Source organism: Geotrypetes seraphini, chromosome 1 (genome assembly GCF_902459505.1).
Source record: "Geotrypetes seraphini chromosome 1, aGeoSer1.1, whole genome shotgun sequence".
Taxonomy (NCBI): Eukaryota; Metazoa; Chordata; class Amphibia; order Gymnophiona; family Dermophiidae; genus Geotrypetes; species Geotrypetes seraphini.
The window spans coordinates 288,734,636-288,761,298 of record NC_047084.1 but is presented as its reverse complement, the minus strand read 5'-3'; the positions used below and the strand labels follow the sequence as shown (position 1 = coordinate 288,761,298).

The 26,663-nt window shown below is 41.0% G+C and overlaps 1 protein-coding gene across 3 annotated transcripts in view; it reads left to right on the top strand.

The window, feature by feature from the left end:
- ANKRD53 (ankyrin repeat domain 53) overlaps positions 1–25,741 on the top strand; it is a 50,668-nt gene extending 24,927 nt beyond the window's left edge. For all 3 annotated transcript variants that reach the window (XM_033953319.1, XM_033953328.1, XM_033953335.1), the window contains 3 exons: positions 8,497–8,661; positions 16,475–16,595; positions 19,453–25,741. In XM_033953319.1, coding sequence (XP_033809210.1) covers positions 8,497–8,661; positions 16,475–16,595; positions 19,453–20,253 — 1,087 coding nt within the window. In that variant the 3' untranslated portion in view covers positions 20,254–25,741. The remainder of the gene's footprint in view (positions 1–8,496; positions 8,662–16,474; positions 16,596–19,452) is intronic.
- Positions 25,742–26,663: the final 922 nt, after the last annotated feature.

Below are 26,663 nucleotides of genomic sequence, written 5' to 3'. Positions count from 1 at the left end.
CAGCCGTTGGCTCCTTGCATGATTCGCATCTGTGTCAGAAGCGTTCCCTCTGATGTCATAACATCAGAGAGAAGGCTTCCAACGCAGCTGTGGATCACGCAAGGTGTCAACGCCCACAGCTTTGAATGGAAAACTGTCTGCAGCAAGGAACCGGCCAGAAACGCTGTTGCTGCACAGGGCAGTGAAGAAAAATGTTGCTGCTGCACAGGCAAGGGGGGGGGGGAAGAAATGCTAATGCTGCACACAGGGAGAGAGAGAGAAGGACGGATAAGGAAGACAAGGGAGAGGAACCAGAGATGGTGGACGGGGTGGAGACAGAAAAATGGAGAGGGGTGAAGCTGAAATGAATCATGTACAAAAGAAAGAAGGGGCACAGGATATTGAAGGGACATAGAAAGAGGGAAGATGCCATATGGAAGAGAGGACAAATACTGTATAGAAAGAAAAGAGCGAAGAGAAGATGATTAAAGCAGAATTGACAAAATGTAGAAAGATTTTTTTGTTGATTTACTTTCTTATTTCTCATTATTTGTTTTATTTCTATTGTTAATTTGTAAAGTGTGATTGTTATGTATCAGTTTTTTCATTTTTACATGTACTGGCTTTATATTTTGCACAGTATTAGGGGACATGTGTCACTGTTTCTGTGGTGTTGTGGTATTGCATTGTATGCAGAGTCTGGTTTCTTGGTGGTTCAGTTTAACTTTTGTCTACATATTTCTATTTTTAGTTTATGATTATTCCATATTGAGTGAAAGTGTATATCTGTTCTATGTGTATGAAAAGGACATAGTTCTCTGTTGGCATTGACTGTACAGGATCAATTGACTGGAGGATCTGGCTTGTTTAGTTTTACAATGTATGTGTTGGTGTTCTAGTACTCACTCCAGTGTTTAAGATGCTGATTTTTCCTAGGTACACTCTTCATATGCGATATGTGGATTGTTATTAAAAATCATATTTTTCATATAGATGAGGGGGGTGTCAAAAAATGATGGGCCCCAGGTGTCACATATGATAGGTACACCACTGCCCTTATCCACACTTTTGTCACCTCTCACCTAGATTACTGTTACCTGCTTCTCACAAATCTTCTGTTAAACTCTCTCTCTCCCTTTCAATCTGTTCAAAATTCAGCAGCATGCCTTAAATTCTGCCACTGCCACTATGCTTACATTACCCCTTCGCATCAAGTCACTCCTTTGGCTTTCTATCCACTTCTGCATACAGTTCAAACTCCTTTTATTGACCTACAAATGCGTTCACTCTGCAGATCATAGGTGCCAGCTCTATGGGTGCCCAAGCACCCCCAATATTTTAGGGACATCACATGACAACAGGGCCAGAGTTAGGGGGAGGGTAAACAGGGCAGTTGCCCATGGCCCCGCAGCTTTAGGAGCCCCCCAAAGGCTGGCATGTTTCCCCTTTGTCTCCCCTCTCATCCGGCATCCACCTGGCCTTTCTGGTCTAACTTTGAAAAGTAATTATGGCCTGCAAAGGATTGCCGGCACTATAGTGATCCTAACAGGCTTCCCATGGCTTTTGCTGAACTTTCACTCCGCCGCAGAGGAGGGATGGAACTGTGGCAGAGGAAAAGTGCAGCAGAAGCTGCAGGCAGCCTGTTACGATTGCAGCAGTACCCGCGATCCTTTGTAGGCCGTAATTACTTTTCAAAGTTAGATCGGAAAGGCCTGAGGATGCTGGATGAGGGTGTTGACAAGAAACATACTGGCATACCCTGTACACAGACGGAGGGGATGGGGTTCAAAGAGAGGGGGATATGCCAGACTGAGGGGGGAGGGGAGATGAAAGGGAAGAAACTATGGGCCAGGAAACAGACAAGAGGGAGAGAGATGCTTGACAATGGGATGAAGGGAGAGAAGTTAGACCCAATGGGTGATCTGGAGAGAGGAGATATAGAGATACTGGATAGGAGAGTAGTTGGGAAGAGAAAGGGAGAGATGGTGGATCCTGGGCTGGTGGGGAAAGAGGGAGAGAGATGCTGGATGAAAGGGTAGTTGAGAAAAGGAGAGATGGTGGATCCTGGGATGGTGGGATCCACCACTGCAGCCACTCTTTCACTCATCAGGTCAACGGCGAAGTAAACACATTGCCTTCTGCGGCTTGGAAGCTTTCCCTCTGCCACTGCTTCCTGTCCCTGCTTGGGCACGAAGCAGTAGCAGAAGGAAAACTTCCAGACTGCTGCCAGCAGACCAAAGAGTGCAAGAATAGCTGCCTTATCAGATCTTGTGGAGGGAAAGAATGCAGTGGAGTCACTGGGGCATCGTGGGGTGGGGGAAGGGGGTTAGAGAAATTCTGGACCACGGAAATGGACAGGAAAAGCATGAAAGAGATGCCAAACCTCCGGGGAAGGAAATAGAAGTGGAGAACAGAGATGCCAAACCATGATAGAAAGGAGGAGGAGGGAAGGAGAGAAGATGAGATATCAGACCACAATAACAGAGAAAGGGAAGGAGAGAAATGTTAACCAATTCCTAATCCACAACTGAACATGCCTCCTGTACTATGAGTCTTTCATTTTCTCAGGAGCCTCTCATGAGGAATTTTGTCAAAAGCTTTTTGGAAATCTAGATACACTACATCAACCGGATCACCTTTATCCACATGTTTATTCACACTTTCAAAGAAGTCAAGCACATTGGTGAGGCAAGACATCCTTTGGTTGAATCCATGCTAACTCTGTCCCATTAAATCATGTTTGTCCACGTGTTCCACAATTTTATTTTTTATAATTATTCCCACTATTTTGCCTTGTACTGAAGTCAGGCTTAACGGTCTGTAATTTCCTGGATCTCCCCTGGAACCCTTTTTAAAAATCAGCATAATAATAATAACTTTATTTTTATATACCGCCATACCATAAACAGTTCTAAGCGGTTTACAAAGGAAGAGACTGTATACAGACAGCGACATTACAGCGAACTTACGAATTTACATTGGCATGTTAAATTTAGTCAGGTTTATCTGGAAGTGTATTGAAAGTACATCAGGTTGAGGTGGGGGTCAGAGAAATTTGTCAAAGAAGTAGGTTTTTATTGACTTTCTAAATGTTTGGCCGCCCTCCAATCTTCAGGTACTACAGATGATTATAATGACAGATTACAGATCACTAATAGCAGATCAACAATTTATCACTCTATAACTTATCAATTTGGCTTAGTATATAACAGAATAGAATAGCATGTATAATGAAACTTCAATCTTTGGCCCTTACTGTACAAATGAAGCTAAATGAGTCCAAAATAAAACTACTTTGGCTTGGCCCAAAATTAGATCAGCTACTTTTGTTCATTTCATTGCCTTCTAGATCTTCACTGCAGATTGAATTCTCAAGTAAAGTTTTGGGTGTCATTATAGACTCAACACTTTCATTTAACGACCATCTTAATTCTCTGGTTAAAAAAAAAAAAGGGGGGGGACGGACACAGTAGGGGCATTTTTGAACACAATAAGGAAGAACCTCTTCTATCAGCTGTCTTCCTAGTAGCTCTGTTACTGACAGTATTATATATACTGTATACACACCAGAAAATTATGTACAAAGAAAAATCAAAATAATACAACATATTAAAACAGTATTCCAGAAATATATGCAGATAATTTAATACTAGGGTCCCAGTCAACCTTAGCTCCTCAGTCCAGCATCTTCTAGTTGGCCATGTGGACAGTGATGTTCTGCAGCAATATAACAGAGATATTGAGGCTATTGGCAACCATAAAATAATTTAGCTATCAATATTTTTGGTAGGTTGCCACATAATCACCAGGCTTCAGCTCTGCTAGCCTTTAATTTGCAGTAGAATTACCAAACATTAGGTATAACTAATACAGATAATGTGTATTATCTGTACCAGATTGTCTGAGGACAAAGAAAGCCAGAAGTCAAATGTCACTGCTGCTCCTTGAGATCTTGGACAACTTAGATTGTAAATCCTCCAGGGACAGAAAAATACCTATTGTACCTTAATGTAACTTTCCTTGAGCTACTGCTGAGAAAGATGTGATCAAAATCTAGTACCTGGCCTACCTGGACCAACAGTGTAATTCTATCATATCATAATAACAGTAACTCCTACGAGCCATACAACAAAAAAGGCATCACCATAAGCACTGTGGTAGGCACTAAAACATCAATACATATACTACTACTACTATCCATTCAGTCGTATCTAACCCTTAGATACTCTTTAGGCCAGTCTTCACCATGCTTCTTTGTTTTCCATGTCTTCTTTCAATTGCTTGATGTTCATTCCCATGTCATTCTTGATGGTATACAGCCACTGGCCATTCCAAGTAGCACCTCCTTTTCTAGTGAATTCATCCTCATTACACGTCCAAAATAGGTCAGTTTCTGTCTAGTAATCTTGCCTTCCAGGGATAACTCTGGGTTCATATAATCCAGAACATCTGTGTTGGTGATCCTAGCTGTCCATGGGATTATATCTTCTGTCTACTTTCATGAGTGTCCATGTCTTATAGCCATATGTCGTGATTGGGAACACAATGGCAATGATCAGTCTTTGATGGTGACTGAGGTGTCCTTGCACTTCCATATTTGCTCTATGCTCACCATGGCTGCACATAAGGGAAAACTAAATAAGGCAGAGTAGTAGATATCAATCCTGCACAATGTTAACAAGAAACCGTCTCTTTCACAAATGCAGAACACAGATACCAGTATAGATTAAGTAACAATAAACTAAAAATACAGTATAAATATGTATACAAAAATTAAAAGAATCACCAAGAAGCCAGTGCATAAAGTGAATACCAGAGAAACAATGATGCATGTCCTCCTGTATTGTGCAAAATATAAGGACAGCAGATGTATAGTAAACTTCAAAAATGGATCTATTCCAATCACTACAAATTAAAAGAAATACAAATGTAAATAAATTAAAAAAAGGGAAAATAAGATGACATTTTATTGGACTAATTTAAAACATTCTTCAATTAGCTCAAATGGACTAACTAAAAACACTTTTCAATTAGCTCTCAGAGGCCAAGACTTCCTTCCTCAGGTCACGACAGCACACTGCTGTTATGTTATGTTAATCAGGTTTTCTATTCTGCCTTTACCTATTCAGTTCAAGGTCAGATTACATTACAAGAGGTTGGATCACAGTTATTAATACAGTTAGGTCATTGTTACAAATACATAGTTAGAAGTTCAAGTAAGTCATTGTTGGCTCATCATTATATCCCAGGAGTTGCATTAAATAAGTTTAGAAATTGGCTTTTATAATTCCCATTTCAGTTACTTCAGGGTTGGCTTCCTGTCTTGGTACAGAAATGCTTTTAAATGTTTTCTGAACCTGAGATAGTGGTCACAAGATCATAGTGTAAGTGGTAGTTGGTTCCAGCTGTGTTGAAATCTGAATAATCCACAATGTGATCAAATATTTGGCGGACCACATCGGCCCACATTTGACCAAGGAGCACATGATGGTCTGCCAAATGTTTGTTCACATTGTGGATTATTCAGATTTCAGCCCAGTCAGTTTTCCCGGAGTTTGAGCACAGCATGGTCTGTCTATTCTATATATTTCAGCTAAATAGATAATAATAATAATAATAATAATTAATTTTCTTATATACCGCCCTACCAACAGTTCTGGACAGTTTACAACAAGGAATAAAACTGAACAATTCAGCGAAAGGGATACAATTTCATAATAAAAAAACAATACATCGTAAGCAATCAAATGCAGCAGAGACTATTATTCAATTTAAATTATAAAATCTAATGAAGAGAAACATAATATAATAAAAAAATGATCTACAGCAGATTCTTCTAAAAAACGATCAACTAATGATTGAACCCATCACAATTAAAAATATCAATCTAATTTATCAAATAAATATGTTTTTAAAAGTTTCCTAAAAAAAAAAATATATATATATATAAAGTTATAGGCTATAATGCTTATTAATTTATTGAATTTTGAACAATTCTAATGACTCTTTTGTGCCTAACAAAGGAGATCATTTAACAAGGAGGTTTTTATGACTGATGAAAACTCCTAATAGTGGTATAATGCAATAATATTTTCTGAACCTTACTTCCTGGAGAACTTGAAGTTTTTTCCTCCTTTAGCAATATTTGTCAGTTGTGAATAGCCATTTCTAATTTCTAATATTGTGGTTTGATATTACTGAGATGACATCGAAACATTTTTTTTTAAAAAATCTTTATTCATTTTCAAATCAAACAATAAGTGCACAAAAATATATCATAAAAGTAATTTCCATATAGCACTATAGTATCTAACACATAAATCTAATAGTGTAAAATCCCCATCCCCATCACATTCTCAACTAAAATGGAATATACTATATTATACAACATATTATAACATATTGTATTAAATTATATCCCAAATCCACCCTCCCCCTTGAGTATGCTAGATAAAACTAAGAATGAAAAAGAAAAGGAACAGAAAAGAAATGATGTTTATTCATCACAATACTTTTCCAATGGCCCCCCATATCTTTATAAAGTTATTATATGTCCCTTTTTGTACCGTTATTGCTCTTTCCATCTTAAAAATATGGCATAATGAATTCCACCAGAATGTGTAATTAAGATTCTTGTGATTTTTCCAATTATTGGTGATATGTTGAATGGCAACCCCTGTCGTAACTAATAAAAGCTTATTATTATGTGACGATATTTGACTCTTCTTCCTCATAGCCATTCCAAATAAAACAGTATCATAGGAAAGCGCAACATGGTTTTCCAATAAAGAGTTTACTTGAGTCCAGATTGAATTCCAAAATAACTTGATGAAGGGAGAATAATAAAGTCGATGATCTAATGTCCCTGGTTCCAGATTATAGTGCCAGCATTTATTAGACTGGATTATTGCAGGATATCAAAACATTAATATAATTTTAGTCTGTCATAATATCAGGTGGGGTTGTAGAATATTTTGCAAGAGGTGATTGTCTATGGCAGGCTTATGTCTGATCAGGTTTAAATTGTGGGACACGACCTCTTGAAGAATCTTTATGGAAACAATTCAACTGTATTTATAAGTGCATGTGGTTTAGTACTGGAAAGTACGTGAAATAATTGAGTTTAAAATAAGTAACATGCCATGATGGCCACAGTCTTTCCTTAGACCTTAGCCCCTTCACAACCATACCAAATTATACCCTGAATGCACCATGAGAAAAGCCTTACTGATTGCCCTTCAGTCTCACTCTATAGGATGAGCCACCCTTGGCATCCCTGCACTCTGTTTCAGCATCTTCCTTCCCTCCTCTCTCTTCTTCTGGTTCACACCTTCTTTATCAACCCCCTTCCTTCCATGCCAGCCCTGTTGCTTCCAGCAAAACAAACAAGCAAAAAAGGTGGCACTGTCTAGGCCAAGGGTAAGCAATGAGGGCCAGAATCCAGTCGGGTTTTCAGGATTTCCCCAATGAATATGCATGAGATCTGTTTGCATGCACTGCCTCCCATTGTATGCAAATGGATCTCATGCATATTCATTGGGGAAATCCTAAAAACCCAACTGGATTCTGGTCCTCGTTGCCCACCTCTGGTTAGGCTCTGCTGATCCCACCATTTCAGGTGTGGACTTCTGTTTCTAAGGAGCAGAACCAGCAGAGCATCAGCAGCATGTTCAAGAAAGTGGCTCTGTGCCTTTAGTGGCCTAGTGGTTAGAGCTGTACCCTCAACACCCTGAGGTTGTGGGATCAAATCTCATGTTGCCCCTTGTGACCCTGGGCAACTCACTCAATCCTCCATTGTCCCAGGTAGATTATGAGCCTGCCAGGACAGATAGGGAACATGCTTGAGTATCTGATTGTAAACCACTTAGATAACCTTGATAGGCAGTATAAAAATACCATGAATAAATAATTTTTTTTTCAGTGGAAAGTGGTTTAGCTGGCGGAGGGGGGTTGGGGGCTAAGGAAGCTGTGCCACTTGACAGGTGGTGGGGTATGGAAAAGGGCACTATTACAGTGGGGGGGGGGGGGAGGGGAAGAGGCATCCAAAGAAGTTTGCCCAGGCAGCCGTATGTTCATAGCATCAGTTTGACCTATAGGTGGGTAAGTTGATTGTAACCTATACATTAAAGTTACCTGGTTTTGTCAACCACAGTTACTCCATCTATCAAACTGGCCCGGTGAAAATTCAAGTCTTTTCAGATGTCACCCACATCTGACAATTGTGATGTTTAACTTGTTTCAACCTTCTGCCTTATAAGTGACACATAGGTGTGATTACGATAATGTTCTATAGGGAAACACTGTTCATATAATGGAGTAAATATAGAGCATTAGTTTTCACAAATAACAAGCAGAATGGTGAAAGCTGACAGAACACGGACCCCATCCCCACCCACTCACACACTTCACCTCATTTTTTAAGAGAGAGAAAAATTGAGATGCAATTATGAAACATCTTTATACTTCCATCAGACTACACCATTAATGAAACAAAAACTCACTTTCTGCTATTTTCAGATACGGAGAAGGAAATGTGACTCCCCTCCATCAGGCAGCAAGAGAAGGACTTGATGACTGTATTATTGTATTGATTCAAGCTGGAGCTGATGTTAATGCCAGGAACGCTGAAGGTCATAAACCCATCGACGTATGCAAAATCTGGTGCCACAGAACATCTGCCAGGTGGGTGAGTTCCTACAAACTGAATAGCAGGATTCTGAGTGTTTGCGGGGGCAAGTTTGTATGTAAATGCACAAATAAAGGCAACATCAGACAAAGAACTTGGAGGACTAGCATCAGCATGTGTTGTGTGATAATCAGACATATGGAACAAAATTTTAGAAAGTTCAAGTAGTATTTTAGAGCAGGATCTGCTAATGGAGAGCCTGTTCCAGAATATGGACGGCCAAAATGTAGGCACATAAGGCCCAATAGGTCGTACTATTTAGCTGGCCAACTAAATAACACATGGTTGGGTATCTGGTGATATTCGCAGATATCGCCAGCTGAATATCCAGCTCAGTGGATTGGCCGATATAGCTGGCCACCTCGCATGACATAGCCGGTCACCTCCAATATTCAGCGGCTATTCGGCTAAGTTCAGTAACCAGATAGAGTTGCCTAAAAGGGTGGCATATCTTTGGCCATTAAGACTTAGCTGGCTAGCCACTGAATATTGGCCTATCTGGCTATATCTCAGTCATCCAAAAAGAGACCAGAAATTCAATGCCTCAGGTAAGTAAATTACTGAATACCTCTACACATAAGAACATAAGCAGTGCCTCTGCTGGGTCAGACCAGAGGTCCATCAGCCCATCAGGTCCAGGACCTGTATAGTAATCCTCTATCTATACCCCTCTATCCCCTTTTCCTTCAGGAAATCATCTAATCCCTTCTTGAACCCCAATACCGTACTCTGACCTATCACACCCTCTGGAAGCGCATTCCAGGTCTCCACCACCCTTTGGGTGAAGAAGAATTTTCTAGCATTGGTTCTGAATCTGTCCCCTCTTAACTTTTCCGAATGCTCTCTCGTTTTTGTAGTATTTGAAAGTTTGAAGAATCTGTCCCTCTCCACTTTCTCTATGCCCTTCATGATCTTGTAAGTCTCTATCATGTCCCCTCTAAGCCTCCGCTTCTCTAGGGAAAAGAGCCCCAGTTTCTCTAGTCTTTCAGCATATGAAAGGTTTTCCATACCTTTTATCAATCTCGTCGCTCTTTTCTGTACCCTCTCGAGTATCGCCATAGCTTTCTTAAGGTACGGCGACCAATATTGGACGCAGTACTCCAGATGCGGGCGCACCATCGCCCAATACAACGGCAGGATAACTTCCTTCGTTCTGGTTGTAATACCTTTCTTGATTATACCTAGCATTCTATTCGCCTTCTTAGAAGCTGCTGCGCACTGTGCCGACGGCTTCATTGTTTTGTCCACCAGTACCCCTAAGTCCCTCTCTAGGCTACTTTCACCCATTACCAGCTCTCCCATTGCATAGCTGTACATCGGGTTTCTGTTTCCTACATGCAAGACTTTACATTTCTCCACATTAAAAGTTCATCTGCCATTTATTTGCCCACTCTCCCAATTTGTTCAGGTGCCTTTGTAAATCTTCGCATTCCTCTTTAGTCCTAACTCCACTAAATAGTTTGGTGTCGTATGTGAATTTTATAACTTCGCATTTCGTCCCTGTTTCTAGATAATTTATAAATATATTGAACAGCAGCGGCCCGAACACTGACCCCTGCGGAACTCCACTCGTGACCCTTCTCCAGTCCGAGTAGAGGCCCTTTACTCCCACCCTCTGCTTTCTTCCCGCCAAACAATTTTTGATCCATCAATGTACGTCTCCTTCCACCCCATGGTTCTTCAGTTTCCCTAGTAGGCGTTCATGGATTACCTTGTCAAAGGCTTTTGAAAATCCAAGTATATGATGTCAATGGGGTCCCCTTGGTCCATTTGTTTGTTAATTCCTTTGAAGAAGTGCAATAAGTTCGTTAGGCACGATCTTCCCTTGCAGAAGCTATGTTGGCTTGTTTTCACCAGTCTATTCCTTTCTAGATGCTCATCGATGCTATCTTTTATCAGAGCTTCTGCCATCTTCCCCGGAACCGAAGTCAGACTTACCGGTCTGTAGTTCCCCGGGTCACCTCTCGATCCTTTTTTAAAGTTAGGCTTAACAATAGCTATCTTCCAATCCTCCGGGATCACGCCTGTTTTCAGGAATAGATTACAAACCTGCTGTAGTAGTTCCACTATTTCTTCCTTTAGTTCTTTCAATACCCTAGGTTGGATTCCGTCCGGGCCCGGAGATTTGTCAGTTTTTAATCTATCTATCTGCTTATGTACGTCTTCAAGGCTTACCTCCATGGATGTTAATTTTTCTGCTTGATCTCCTTTGAAGATCTTTTCAGTTTCCGGCACATTGGATGTGTCCTCTCTTGTAAATACTGACAAAAGAACATGTTTAGTCTATCCGTCACTTCTTTTTCCTCTTTCACCTCTCCCTTCCTATCTCCTTCATCCAGCGGTCCCACCTCTTCCCTTGTCAGCTCCTTCCCTTTAACATATCTGAAGAACGGTTTGAAATTTTGTGCTTTCATGGTTAGCTTCTCTTCGTATTCTCTTTTTGCTCTTCTGACCACACGGTGACATTCCTTTTGATGCTTCCTCTGCTCTTTCCAGTTTTCCCTGTATTTGTCCTTTTTCCACATCCGGAATGATCTTTTCATATCTCCTATCGCTTTCTTCACTTCTTTAGTTATCCACGCCGGGTTTTTTGTTCAGTTCTTTTGGGAAAAGGGGGCAATGTCTGGAAAGCAGCATATACTAATGCTCGAAGTATGGGAAACAAGATTCTGGATCTAGAAGCTGTGATGGAAGAAGAGGAGTTGGATATAGTGGCAATCACAGAGACATGGTTCACAGAGAACCATGACTGGGATGTAGTTATACTGGGCTATAATCTATTCAGGAAAGACAGAGTAGGAAGAAAAAGGAGGAGGTGTAGCATTATATGTTAAAGATCATATTAAAGTCACACAATTGCAGGGCAAGGAAGAGGCACTATGGATCAATTTGGAAAGAGGGTATAGTGAATATATTTACATTGGTGTGATATACAGGCCTCCTTCACAGACAGAAGAAGTAGATAGAGATTTAATAGTAAACATTCAGAATATATCTAAAAAAGGAGAAGTCTTGCTAATAGGTGATTTTAACATACTGGATGTTGATTGGAATATCCTTATTGCAGGGCCTTCTGGAAGTAGGGCGATCCTGGATTCTCTACAAGGAGAACTATTCCAGCAGTTGGTAATGGAACCCACATGGGATGGGGGTCTTAGTGCTTACAAACGGGGAAAGTGTTTCTGATGTTACAGTGGGTGATCATCTGGCAGCCAGTGATCACTGCATGGTACGGTTTAATATTAAGATGGGTATAGAGAGGGTTCATTCAAATGCAAAGGTTCAAGACATTAAAAAAACGAACTTGGTTCAGATGGGGGTTTACGTCAAGGAATTGTTGTCTGGGTGGGAACATCTGGAAGGAGTTGAAATGCAGTGGGCAAAACTGAAAGGAGCGATTGTAAGGGCGACAAACCTTTTTGTGAGGCAAGTAAGTAAAAGTAAGAGGAAAAGAAGGTAAGGAATAAGAGGATGGCTTTCATAAACTACAAAAGATCGCAGAAAGAGGAAGACAGGCAAAAATATCTGGAAAAGTTAAGAGAGGCTGGTCATGTAGTCAGGAAAGCAAAGATGCAAATAGAAGAAAAAATAGCTGACACGGTAAAACAGGGAGACAAGACATTTTTTAGATAAATTAGTGATAGGAAGAAGTGCAAAAGTGGCATTGTGAGACTCAAAGGTGAAGGGGAGGAATATGTAGAAGCTGATAAAGAAAAGGCCGAATTGCTTAACAAAAATTTCTGTTCTGTGTTCATGGCTAAAGCGCCGGGAGCGGGACTGCAGAAGACAAATGTGAATAGGAATGGAGGAGTAATAGACCCTGATCGATTTTCAGAGGGTTGTGTTCGTGAGGAGCTAGCTAAAATAAAGGTAGACAAAGCAATGGGGTTGGATGGTTTACATCCGAGGGTGCTGAAGGAACTTAGAGAAGTTCTGGTAGCTCCACTGACTGACCTTTTCAATTAGTCTCTAGAGTCGGGAGTGGTACCGGAGGACTGGAGAAGGGCAGATGTGGTCCCTCTCCACAAAAGTGGAAGTAAGGAAGAAGTAGGGAATTACAGGCCGGTAAGTCTGATTTCTGTGGTAAGCAAATTAATGAAAACACTTTTAAAACAGAGAATGGTCAGGTTTCTGGAATCCTGTGGATTACAGAACTGGAAGCAACAAGGATTCACTAGAGGTAGGTCTTGTCAGACAAATATGATCAATTTCTTTGACTGGGTGACCAGAGAATTGGATAGAGGATGTGCACTAAATGTAGTATATTTAGATTTTAAAAATAAGACTTGTGAGCTCAGAGTATGAGAAAGACTTATAGCAGTACCCTCAGATACCTGTGCTGTTCTTCATCAACGAAGGCTTTTAAACAACTTCAACAGGTTAAAGGTTATCTTTCATAGGGTTCAGCTTTTTTTTGTAAAGTGCAAATTTTAGTGCATAAATGTAAAAACACCTAGTATAAACTTTTAAATTTCTTTGACTGGGTGACCAGAGAATTGGATAGAGGATGTGCACTAGATGTGGTATATTTAGATTTTAACAAAGCCTTTGACAGTGTTCCACACAGATGTCTAATAAATAAACTGAGTGCCCTTGGGATGGATCCCAAAGTGACGGGCTGATTCAGGAAGGCGACAGAGGGTAGTGATCAATGGAGATCACTCTGAGGAAAGGAATGTTACCAGTAGTGTGCCTCAAGATTCCATTCTTGGGCCTGTTCTTTTTAACATTTTTATAAACGATATTGCTGAAGGGTTGTCAGGTAAGATTTGCCTCTTTGAAGATGATACCAAAATCTGCAATAGAGTAGACATGTCAGATGGTGTGAGTAACATGAAGAAAGACCTGGTGAAGCTTGAAGAATGGTCTGAAATTTGGCAGCTAGAATCTAATGCCAAGAAATGCAAAGTCATTCATTTGGGCTGCAAACACCAGAGGGAACGGTACAGTTTAGGGGGTGAAGAACTTATGTGCATGATGGAAGAGCAGGACTTAGGTGTGATAGTATGTGATGATCTTAAGGTGGCCAAACAGGTTGAAAAGGTGACGGCGAAAACTAGAAGGATGCTAGGTTGCATAGGGAGAGGTATGGCTAGTAGGAAAAAGGAGGTACTGATGCCTCTGTATAAGACTCTGGTGAGACCTCATTTAGAATATTGTGTACAATTCTGGAGGCTGCATCTTCAAAAAGAAATAAAAATGATGGAGTCGGTTCAGAGGAAGGCTACTAAAATGGTATGTGGTCTTCGTGATAAGGTGTATGGGGACAGACTTAAAGATCTCAATCTGTATACTTTGGAGGAAAGGCGGGAGAAGGGAGATATGATAGAGATGTTTAAATACCTATATAATAATAATGTGCATGAGTCGAGTCTCTTTCATTTGAAAGGAAACTCTGCAATGAGAGGGCATAGGATGAAGTTAAGAGGTGATAGGTTCTGGAGTAATCTGAGGAAATACTTTTTTACGGAAAGGGTGGTAGATGCCTGGAACAGTCTCCCGGAAGAGGTGGTGGAAACAGAGACTAAGTCTGAATTCAAGATGGCTTGGGATAGGCATGTGGGATTTCTCAGAGAGAGAAAGAGATAATGGTTACTGTGGATGGGCAGACTAGATGGGCCATATGGCCTTTATTTGCCATCATGTTTCTATGTGTCTATGTTTCTATATAGCACTGAAAGTCATATGCAGCGCTGTACATTTTGACATTTATAGACGGTCCCTGCTCGGAAGAGCTTACAATCTAACTTGGACATAGAAACATGACATAGAGGGTAGTGGATGCAGAACCCAAAGTGAGAAGAGTTAGGAGTCGAAAGCACTCTTAAAGAGGAGGGATTTTAAACAGGCTTTGAACATTGCCAGAGACAGAGACCGTCATGGGGATTCGGGCAGCTTGTTCCAAGCATACGGTGCAGCAAGGCAGAAGGGACAGAGTCTGGAGGTGGCAGTTGCCTGTTGCTAGATATGGTGTTGGCATTGAAATTTTAGTATCGTAGCAGACCACAGGAGATCACCAGTGATTTTCCGCAGTCTGAATATCAGGGCGTTAGACATTTCTTTTACAGCATATAAACCTCTGTCTGCTATCACTTGACTCTTCTCCATAAAAGTGTCTAATGCCATTGCCATCCCCCTTTGCTTCTGATACCCCTCTTTAGTTCCAATCTTCCTCTTGTCCTCCCCCCCCATTGAATCCCAAATCCCCAACAGAAACTCATCTCCAGAAAAAATAAAAAGTGACACCCCTAAATCATACCCTCACCCGCCTGGGCCCTACTAGAGATGTAGATTGGTGATTCCAGAGGTCCTCCTCTGCATGCTGACCAGGATGGTGGCAGAATCAGAGATGATACTTCTGCCTTCCAGCACTGCTAGAAAACGAAAACACCAGTCTTTGCACATCCTCTGTGTTCTGTTTTACAGACCCTTCTAACAAGGAACCCCTGGATGTTCCAGGTGGTAGGTCTAAATTCAGATGTCCACCTTAATAGACTACTACTACTACTATTAATTATTTCTATAGCGCTACTAGATGCACACAGCGCTACACAGAGTCACAAAGAAGACAGTCCCTGCTTAAAAGAGCTCATAATCTAAACAGGCAAGACAGACAAACAGGATGTCATAGATACAGTTAAGGGGAACGGTTAATCAGCGGGCTGGGTTGGAGGGCAGAGGAGTAGGGTTAAGGATTGAAGGCTTATTCTAGGCATAGGGGCAGCTAGATGCAAGAACATAAGAATTGCCGCTGCTAGGTCAGACCAGTGGTCCATCATGCCCAGCAGTCCGTTTACGCGGAGGCCCTCTGATCAAAGACCAGCGCCCTGAGACTAGCTCTACCAGCGAACGTCCTTGTTCAGCAGGAACTTGTCTAACTTTGTCTTGAATCCCTGGAGGGTGTTTTCCCCTATGACAGATTCCGGAAGAGCGTTCCACTCTCTGGGTGAAGAAGAACTTCCTTACGTTTGTACGGAATCTATCCCCTTTCACTTTAGAGAGTGCCCTCTCGTTCTCCCTACCTTGGAGAGGGTGAACAACCTGAACTTATTGACTAAGTCTGCAATTGGCAGTGGAGGAGAAAGGCCTCACTGTTCTGTTGCCATGTCTGGGTGGCCAGTCCATCACATTGCTGGCCCCTCCCACATCCAAAAGGTCTTGTTCTGGGCGTTTGGGACTTGGACGAATATTTGGACAAGAATGTGGACAAGATATACGTAGTGGGGGGTCTGAACGATCAGATGGACGTACAGATGGACGATTTTTGTAAAAAAATGTATACTTTAGACGTATTTTTCGAGAATGGACATTTGTACCCTACATCAAAATCGGACTTAGACATATGCTTTGATTATGCCCCTCCACGTGTACATAAGCCAACACATATACATTCAAGCAAAAAAATAACACAGAGACCACCCACACAAACACACAATAGCACACTTATAAACACACAACAGCACATACATATGCATGTGAAAAACAGCATATCTAGGAAGTTTTATACTACTTAAATTTGTCATCTATATCATTCCTTATACAGCTTGTGGTATACTACAATACACTGACTGTGCGGTTTGTCATTTAATAGTTTATGCACTATGTTTCTTTTAACTCACTGATGCTGGGTATAAATTCTCTGTTCCAGTCATTCAGATACCTTAGCAATGCTCCATTAATGTACGTATACTCTAGTGATACATATAATATCATATATTGTGTATTGTTCCCCTCCATTATTCTTTCCTGACAATATACTATTTCTCCTTTATATTTCACTGGTTTATCTTTTATATACAATTTCTCTAGATATATCACTAACTGGATGTGGAGGAAGGATAAAGAAAATATTGCTCATGAAATGCAGAGACTGAATAAACTAAAAAGCAGCCTACAGGAAGCTGAACAGGAAATGTATAAATCATATAAGGTAATCCATATGTGAAGCCTGCCTTCATCAAGCATCATAAGAACATAAGAATAGCCTCACTGGGTCAGCCCAATGGTCCATCAAGTTGGAATGGTTGTTTCCTACACCATTGGCACTTTTAAAGATAGCAGGCTGAACCCTGCAGCAACATCGCAACCTTCAGTTTACCAAAGATTGTGATAATAAGTGGTGATAAAACTTCTAATGTTAACTACCCCTCTAAAATGATTTTAAAAAACACCCCTGGCATACAGTTTTTCAGGAGTTTTTTCCCTATCTAAAAATCTGTTAGAGCATTTGGAAGGTAATTTTAAAACAGGAGACCTAAGCTAAGTCAGTAGGAAAGTGCCCATTTTAGCACTATTTTATAAAGACATGCCCAAGTCTAAATTTGGACGTTTCCCTCTAAACACCGAAATTCAGGATTGGAGAAATGCTCATTTTTGAACAGGATGTCCAAATAAATGTATTTTTTTTTAAATTGCTGACTTGGACATCTAGACCACCAGGACATCTAACGTTATTCGTCATTTTCCTCCTAGAAAACAGCAAAACCCCAACCTTAACAAACCTAGTAATATACTCAATTTCATACCCCATGCTAAAACTTCTTGGAGTACTGATTGACAGAGGCTGTACCATGCAACCACAAATCAACAAAATAATAAAAACTTCATTCGCAACCATGAGAAAACTAAGACAAATTTGAAAATTCTTTGACAGGAAACAATTCCAATTTTTGGTACAATCTCATATCCTTGGACTAATAGACTACTGCAACATACTATACCTCCCCTGCCCAGCGACCATGATAAAACAATTACAAACAATACAAAATACAGCCCTAAGACTCATTTATTCACTGAAGAAATATGACCATATCACAGAGGCATACCATGACTCACACTGGCTCTCAATACAAGCAAGAGTACACTTCAAATTCTATTGCCTACTATTGAAAGCTATAAATGGAGATAGCCCAACCTACTGGAACAAGCGACTAACTCAATCCACCTCAACCAGACACAGGAGAACCCACTCACTATTCACACCCCGCCAACCAAAAATGTCAAACGAAGAAAACTATATGACAACCTAATGGCCACCAGAGCAGCAAAACTAGACAGACAACTCACCAATCTGCTGTCTTCGACCACAGATTACAAAACCTTCAAAAAATAAACAAAAACCCTACTCTTCAAAAACTACATAAAACCTATTTAACTTGACCAGATTCATCCCAAGCTCCTATACTATCTACTCCTTATCAAATCTAAAATGTTCAAATTACCCATAATATATTACCTAATTTCACAACAATTCTTATGTAATCCGCCTATGTATTTTGTAACTTCATGACAACTCTTATGTAATCCGCCTTGACCTGCAAGGTAATGGCGGAATAGAAATCACTAATGTAATGTAATGTAATATAATTTTTGATTACAAAAACTTGCACGTTAGAAATGTCCAGATCAGCACTATTAGGGGAGTTTGGAGGGCTCACCATAAATTATAAGAGGGCTCTGGTGAGATGTACATATGGCACCCTATGGGAAATTCACAGCAGTGCCAAGGTGCCCCACTGCTCTGTTGGCATGTGTATGTGGCCAGTTCATTATAATGCTGACCATGTCTAAATGGTGCTGATTTGGACATTTCTAACTTGGATGTTTATGTGGTCGAAAATTGCAAATAACTTTAGACATCCTGGTGTCCAAGTAGGCGATTTAATTTAAAAAAAAAAAATTATTTGGACATCCTGTTCGACAATGGATGTTTCTCCACTCCCGAATTTGGATGTCCTTTCAAAAATGTCCCTCCACATAAAACAGTGCAAATCTAGCAGCAATAGCACCTAGCTTGAAAGCACCCTCACTATATCTATTCAAAAGTAGTCACTGTATTTTGTATGCATAGAAATCATAACTTCACCCGGTGCAGGTCATCTATACAAGTGAGTACCAGTTTGCACCACATGAACTTTTAGCTGTGACATCATTTTAGAAGACTTCGTAAACCACACCAACACACTATTTGTTTCAGATTTTCTTCTGGGACATCAGCGATGCCACCCAATAGCGATTCATTGTCATCAGGGATTTATACATCAAATCTTTACCAATCCCCTGTAGTACTTCTCAGTTTTCTTAAATTTTCTTTTATAAGGTCTATGGCTATTTTTGAACTAACTTCTGAAAGACATCATTTTAATAGCCAGCATAAGTGGATTTCCAATATATGATGGCATTTTCTAATTATTTTATAAGAACGAGCCATTTAATGTGCAAAATGGTATATAAAATTACCCTCTTGATCTGTAAGGAATGTTATACCTACACTTCTCCCTCCGAATCCACGGGTTTAGTACCTGCAAATTCAGTTATTCACGATTTTTTTGCTCCTAGTTTAAAAACGTGAATCACTGCGGCCCAGACCTCCCCAAACCTTACCTGGTAGTCTAGCGGTGATGCGGGGCAGGAGTGATCTTCCTACGCTCCTGCCCATGCAGAGCTGTCATCAAAAATGGCTGCCGTGAGTTCCCGTGGTCGCATAAAACTACAATGGGAACTCACGGCAGCCATTTTTGATGACAGCTCTGCATGGGACAGGAGCATAGGAAGATCACTATTGCCCCTCATCACCGCTAGACCCCCAGGTAAGGTCTGGGGAGGTCCGGCATGCTGGAGGGAGGCGGGGGTGCATCAGAGTTGGCCCTAAAAGTGATCCGCGATTTTCCGTATTTGTGGGCCAGCTCTGTCACTAACCCTCGTGGATTCAGAGGAAGAAGTGTACTTCCAGTTTCCCAGAAAACTCTCAAACTTACTTCTTTTGGATTTACTCATTTTTTTTACAGAAAGAGCGGGATTACCAGCGTAAGGTGGCTTTTAATAAATGGATTGAAAAAAAGCATTTACCACAACGTCTTAAATTGGTACCAACATATGAAAAAGGGCATCCGTCCCTGTCAAAAGCAACAGCATGGAAAGATATGGACACAATTGTTACTCAGAAAAAAATGCTAAATAAAGGTAAAATAAGCAAGCACTTTTACCCAGAGAAAGAAACTCAGAAACCAATTTTATCTGAAACAGTAAAAGGCCAGAAGGAAAAGCCAGGCAGCACATCTGAATCAATGGACATTTTGCATGAAATATCTACTTCTGATAAGCAAAAGAGGTTGCAAAGCAAGATCTGGAACGAAAACCAGATGTGGAATTATAGCACTAAAACCAAAACCCCTCCTGCAATAAACATCTTCCGACCTACAGAAGTCAGACTGAGTACTGCCCCTGAGGAGACTAAGGAGCACGACTTAGGGTCCTATGTATTTCTCTCAAGGGACAAGCAAGGCAAACCCAAGATCACAGCAATGACTGGCAATGATATCTTCCCTGTCCCCAATTTATCCTTTGATATCATAAAGAGAAACCTTTTTCCAGACAGTGCACCACCTCGAATACACATGCCACAAGAATTTAAAGCCACCTATGTCTTTGATATAGATAGGAAACGGTCTCCATTGGAAACTCAGAGGACTGAGCCTGAAATAGCTTTTCATCTGCGTGAAACCTTAGACCCAAAATACATAAAGGAGACCTGCAAAGACGACAAAATACATGAAGGAGACAGCAAAGAAGACTTAGACCAGAGATAGCAGCTAAAATATTTGAACAAAGACCACATACCCTTTTACAAAACTGCGGAAGCGGTTTTTAGCGCAGGTCGGTGCGTTGAATGCTGACGCTCATAGGAACTCTATGAGTGTTAGGAGCAGCACAGAGCACTGAAAATACCGGCCTGCACTAAAAAAAAAAAGTATGTGTGAGTGTGTTTGGTCTCTGCAATCTCTAGCACAAAAGGATTGGAGTGCTAAAGACTGCAATATGTATTTATCACTTAGTTCTGAAAACTACCCAGCGAACACACATTATTTTATGCATTCAGGTTAGCAGACAGAGCATATTTTACCCCATTTTGCTAAATCCCCATCCCTTACAAAGCCGCGCTAGTGTTTTTAGCGGCGGCCGCCACAGTAATTCCACAGAATTCCTATGAGTGCCTGAGCTCATACCACCACAGTCGGCGCTAAAAACGCTAGCGTGACTTTGTAAAGGAGGGGGTTATAGTCAATATATTTGACACATTTATAATGCAGCAAAATGAACACCACAACCCAGTACTCGGTAGTATCGGTACTCTATACTAATTTCTGTCATTAAGAATTCATAAATAAGTCACAGACAAAAAAGTTACTGTATATTGATATATTCTTAATAATTATTGACATAAAGAATATGATTCTTTCCATTTATATAGGAAGGGGGTATAATATGAAATTAAAGTATCCATTAACAAAGGACTTACTAGTTAATGTGACAGTATCTAATCATTTACCCCCCTAAACATTTAGAGAAGAAAAAGGGACACATCTCTGCTAATTATAAGTTGAGTGACTTTTTACCACTAAAATTAAAAAAAAGTGTTTTTTCCCCCCACTCAAAAATCTGTGGGGATAAATGATTACATATTGTGACACTAGTCTGGATGTTACTACCTGTGATATAGATATTTGGGAATGGGCTTTGATAAGAGTCTCTTTAACTTCATGCGATACCTCCTTCTATTAAGGAAAAATTCATAAACTTTAAGTATTACAAGGGTCATGCTGTAATCTAGTTACCTGCATTTATGTGTCTCTTACATGTGCAAATGTTTAGAATAGTAACATTTACCCACAAAAGTGGCAACAGGATCCCTAAGGACTATTCTATGACAGTGTGTAAGTGGCATAGCATACAATGCAAGAGGATGAATATATAGGTGAGCTCCCACTTACCCGTTAGGTTACATGCATCCTTGTCACATATACACAGCCAATGCTATGTTGTGTCTATGGCTGCTCTAACTGCGGACATGTAAATATAAGGCACATGGAATACTAGTGTAAACCCGTATCAAAATGCAATCTGGGCTGGTATCGAATAGGCTCCCACTGTGCACCCTCAGGGCACTTAAATGGAAGTACCCAGTGGTAGAAGTACCTTCTAAAAGTGTACCAACAACATGCCTTTGTTCCATTGGTTATTCATGATATACTACATGTGTAGGAATTAGTGTCCTCTGTTTTAGATCTTCCATATCAACACAAGCCTTTTAAAGTCCAACACACTGTTGATGTCGGTACAGTTAGATACTTGCCACATTTCATGTATGCATAAAACAGTTAAAATGATACCTGGACCTGCAACTATCCAATGAAACGCTACATGGTAACCGCCTTTTCATAAAAATATATGCTTCAATAGTAAATTTTTTTTTCTTGCTCTGGAATCTTCCTTTTGTGTAAGGATTAGTAGTATCAAAGTATATGAAAAACATATTTGAGCAGACTACTAAAAGGGTCAAAGTTATTTTCCCTGTGAGTACAAATTGACCAAATCTTGGTTTGCAGCAGTCACAGTCAGGGGAGTGGGTGGTGCAGTGATTAGAGCTGCAGCCTCAGCACCCTGAGGTTGTGGGTTCAAATCCCTGCTCCTTGTGACCCTGGGCAAGTCACTTAATCCCCCATTGCCCCAGGTACATTAGATAGAATGTGAGCCTGTCAGGACAGATAGGGAAAAATGCTTGAGTACCTGAATGTAAGCCACTTAGACTATAAGTGGTATATAAATACTTAAAATGAATGCTGGTCAGTTCACTGGGGGTTGGGCATGTTCCTTTTGGATCATGATCTAAGAATGGATAATAATTATCCCTTAAATTTCAGCTTTTTAAACCAGGGAACTAAAAGCTTGATTTAACCCTACAGGTATGGACCTTTACTATGTGAAGGTAATATGGACCTTTACGGAAAGTCACTGTGGATGAAGCAGGGGACTCTGCAGCTTAAAGGCATACTCCTCCCAGCTTCCTTCATGGTGACAAGCCCATCACAACCTGTTTGAGCCTTGACTGCTGGTATCCTCACTCCATCTATCTGAAAGATGCTGGGGAAGTCTTGTAGTCCTGGGGAAATTCTATACAACTGCACAAAGCAGAATTTGCACAGATTTATAGCAAAACCCAAAAGGAGGGGCAAAAGAACAGGAGCCGCAAATAGTCAAATTGGAACTAAAAAATGAGCCCATGGGAGAAGCAACAGAAGTAACTATGACCGATTGAGAGTAGGAGAGCCACTTAACACTGCTGGCTCACCTACCTCTCTCTGATATGCAGTGGAACGTGTGTGCATATCAAGGAGAAAAAAAGAGGGGAGCAGGGGAGAAAGGGCAGAGAGAGTAAAGGGGAGATGCTGGATATGAATGGAAGGGAGAAAAGGAAGATGCTGGATATGAAGAGGGGAAGATATTAAAAACTAAATATATGCAATAAGAGGGAGCTTGAAGACTGGATGGTGAGAAGGGTTGAGATCTGAATAGACAGAAGCAGAAAAATGAAGAAAGCTGAATTTTGAATTATCAGTGCCAGTAAAGGAAGATAGGGCAGGAAGTGAAAAAGACAGGCAGAGAGAAAAATATAATTGGACAGAAGACCCTGGAAATCAAGTGCGACTCACCTTGAAAATGCCTTTGCAGTAAGAGGAAAAGGGTAATGTATGATTTCTAGGGCGTCACTGAGTTTGCAGTTTGTGGCTAGCACAGACTGAAGGGGAGGAGTAGGAGGTCCCTTTTTCCTGAGGGGAGGGGGGAGATTATAAAAGGCAAGGTGAGAGAAAATTCAAAGCTTTTGGTTGTTCCTTTCTCCCGCCATAACCCAAGGCCAAGAGAGACTCCCAGAGAGAGAGAGAGAGATATGGGAAGGATTTGACTAAGAATTTGTAACTAGTTCATATCACAGGGAACTGGAAGTGACTGGGGGAAATCTACTGATGGAACCAGACTGTCTGCCTTACTTGATGAAGAATGGATAAATAATTGACTCTGCCATGAATTGGAAGTAACAAGGGGGCAAATATACTGTTGGAACCAGAGTGTCTGCCATTCATGTTGAATATACTGTAAGCTTTTACTCCAAGTGATCTGGAAGTGATGGGGAAACTTATGAATGGAACCAAATTGTCTGCCTTCAGCATTTGTAAATAGTTTAAACTATTCCAAAATCAACTTTAATAAAGTTCTAGTTTGGTTCACTCATACCTTGGACTGAGCTATTGTTTCATTGGAAAGGAGAATGAGGAGTTCGAGTGGGGTGAGTGAAACCCCGGAGTTGCCCATCCTCCAGCCTACCAAAGTTATCCGGCCTCAGCCTACACCCAACTTGAGTGTGATCTGTGATAAACTGCAACTAGCCACGTGGTGGTTCCCTTTTCATTTTTTTTTATGAATGCTGGTATCAGGCAGGTGACTCCCAACCCAAAGAGCTGTCCGGAGCCCATGAAGCAAGCCATGCAGTGAGAGACCAGGGCTACATAAAAATGGTGCCCAATGTGGGGCGTAAGGTCGAGTTCCAGGAGGAGAAGACCTTAGTAGAGATGACTGATTATGGAGAGGCTAAGGAAAGAGTCCCCACCATGAACTTTGACTACCAGCAGGTTAAAGTTCAGACAGGAAGAAGGTGAAACCAAGTTTGCGCCTATTCCTGCTGGCGGGAAGCATAGGGAAAGGAGACAGTAGAGTGTTATTGTGTGTTCGTTCATCCATCCGCCCTCCCCCCCCCAGATTCCGGCCTTTGAGGGAAAAATGCAATGACTGTAGTGGAATTCAAGGGGAGAGTTCTGGGGAGAGTAGGAGGAACATAGATTGGACTGGAATTACAACCTGGGCAAGGATCAGAATCGTAACCTGTTCGAGACTCTGTACGTGGAGAGCAGGGACATATATATATATATATTTTTTAACTTATCGTGTCACACAGACCGATAGCTGCAATCGACACATCAGTCAAGGATGGAGTTCTCATAGGCTACATTGTGTACAATCATTGCGGAGCAAGAGGAGTGGATGCCCATATAATTATGCTGTCACAAGATGTTCTTCCAGCAGAAGACATCAGCCAATTCTGCATGTTTGGCAACCTCGAGGTATGTGACCGGAGGATAATCTAGCCTGGGAAGTAGTAAACCCAGCCTGGGCCCTGGTCCTACTCTAGGTGGCCTGTTTCAGGGTCAGCATTCACATCGGTAAGCATTATTAAACATAAAGCACCCTTGGGGCAGGGCCAAGGTAGAACAGTTCCAGTTTGTAGGAAATGGCTGGGACTGCCTGACATTGGAACACTGAGTTTGAGGAGCAGAACTTATCAATAAACATGATTTACAAAAAAAAAAAAAAAAAAAAGAACTTATCCCAGCGGGGAGGTTAGGGAATCATAAAAGTTGTGGGGAGAGAAGCCTACAACTCCCTGAGAGAGATATATTACTGGAATAGTCACCCTCAGCAGTCCCATTGCATCTAATGAGTAAAATGATTCAGTCCCCTTTTGCAAGTCAAATGGCAAAGACAAACCTGGGAAACTTAGGAATGTATCCAAGGATTTGGACACTGGATTGCCTCAGCTTGAGACTGGTTTTCATTTCTTGTGTCTGGCTTTAGGGGAATTGGATCACACTCTACCAATGAAGCTGATTACAGAGTGGACAGTCCAAAGCTCAGAGATCGATCAGCTTCTGCAAGATGCTGAGGTGGATGTGGCCTCCATGGAGGAAGGATTCCTGGCACACCCAGAGTTGGAGGAGGGGATTGTTCTGTGGATGGATGCCGATACTTGGGGTGTACCCTTGGTACTCTTGGGTGGAGTCTGGGAAGCCAGAAGAGGAGAAACTGCCCAGGCTGAGCAGAGTGTTACATTTGGCAACTGGTGTGGAACTTATGGAAGTTGTGGCATCCATATGCACCTTTACATGTTGTTGTGGTGGTGGTGGAGGCGCAGCGGGAGACCTGGGTGAAGGAAATCTTCAGCCACATGAGACCAGATCCTACTTTTAGAAATCTCAATCCAGAAGAAGCCAGCTATCGGAGAGAGGTGCAATCCCATTGGAGGGATTGGCAAATTGTATGGAGTATTCAAAAGCATTTTATGGAAGTGATGGACAGACAGCATAGAAGGATATTCTACAGTGTGAACTATGCCCTTCCAGATGGGGGCGGTAATAAAGAAGCTCAACCCCTAGTGATATGGTATAGAAAATAAAAGACTAGATATATTAGATAAGAGTAGAGTGCCAGTGACAAAAGTGATATGAAGTATAAAATGAAGGTTAAGTGTTTTGTTGGACCATCTGTGGGAAATGGGTCATGGTTTAACATAATAAAATGTTAGGCAGGGTCAACATGTGACTGCATTTGTGTGCTAAAAGGAAAAAATGATGAATGAAGACAACTAACTGAGACTCAGTGTAATGCTGGGAGTGGCATGAGTGCCCCCTGCCAACACTTTGATGTGAAGGGCAACCAACAATAAAGTGAGAAAAATTTGAAAAAAAAAAATCAAGGTGTTATCAGAATGGGAGTGATAGCCTGGGTCCATCACAATGAGGGGAAGGAGAAATGGTAAATTGGATGAAGGGTTGTAAATGGAGAATTTGGGCCCTGTTGTGCACTGCAATGTGGATTTCAGAAGTATATTCAACATGGATAAGAGATGGTGCAATAAAGGGGGTATTTATTTAAACAAAAGAACAAGGTTGATACGAATAGGAGATGGGTATAGATGTGCAACAGTAGAGTGTATATCTGTTAATGTAAGTATATTGACAATATTTATGCTATGTGAAATTGAAGTTGATGAAGTTGTGTTTAGGGAAACACCATGTTGAGTTATAATCCACTAGTGAGAGTGGATTGGGAGCTTACTTGGACCCTAAAAAAGGGATATGGGAAAAGTAACAGGACACTCTCTGAGGGAGGAATGGTTTCTGGGAATAGGGTGCCATATCTTGCCAGAGAGGGAGGAGTGAAATCGGGTTCCTAGTCTAGGGTGAAAATGTAATGTGACGGTGAAAATGTAATGTGACAGAATGGGAGTAAATTCCAAATTTCCTTATAGGATAGGGAACCTGGGAGAGGTGAAATATGGGAGGGAATAAATGAAATCCGGATTTTGTCTAAACGTGGTTAACAGGAGCAT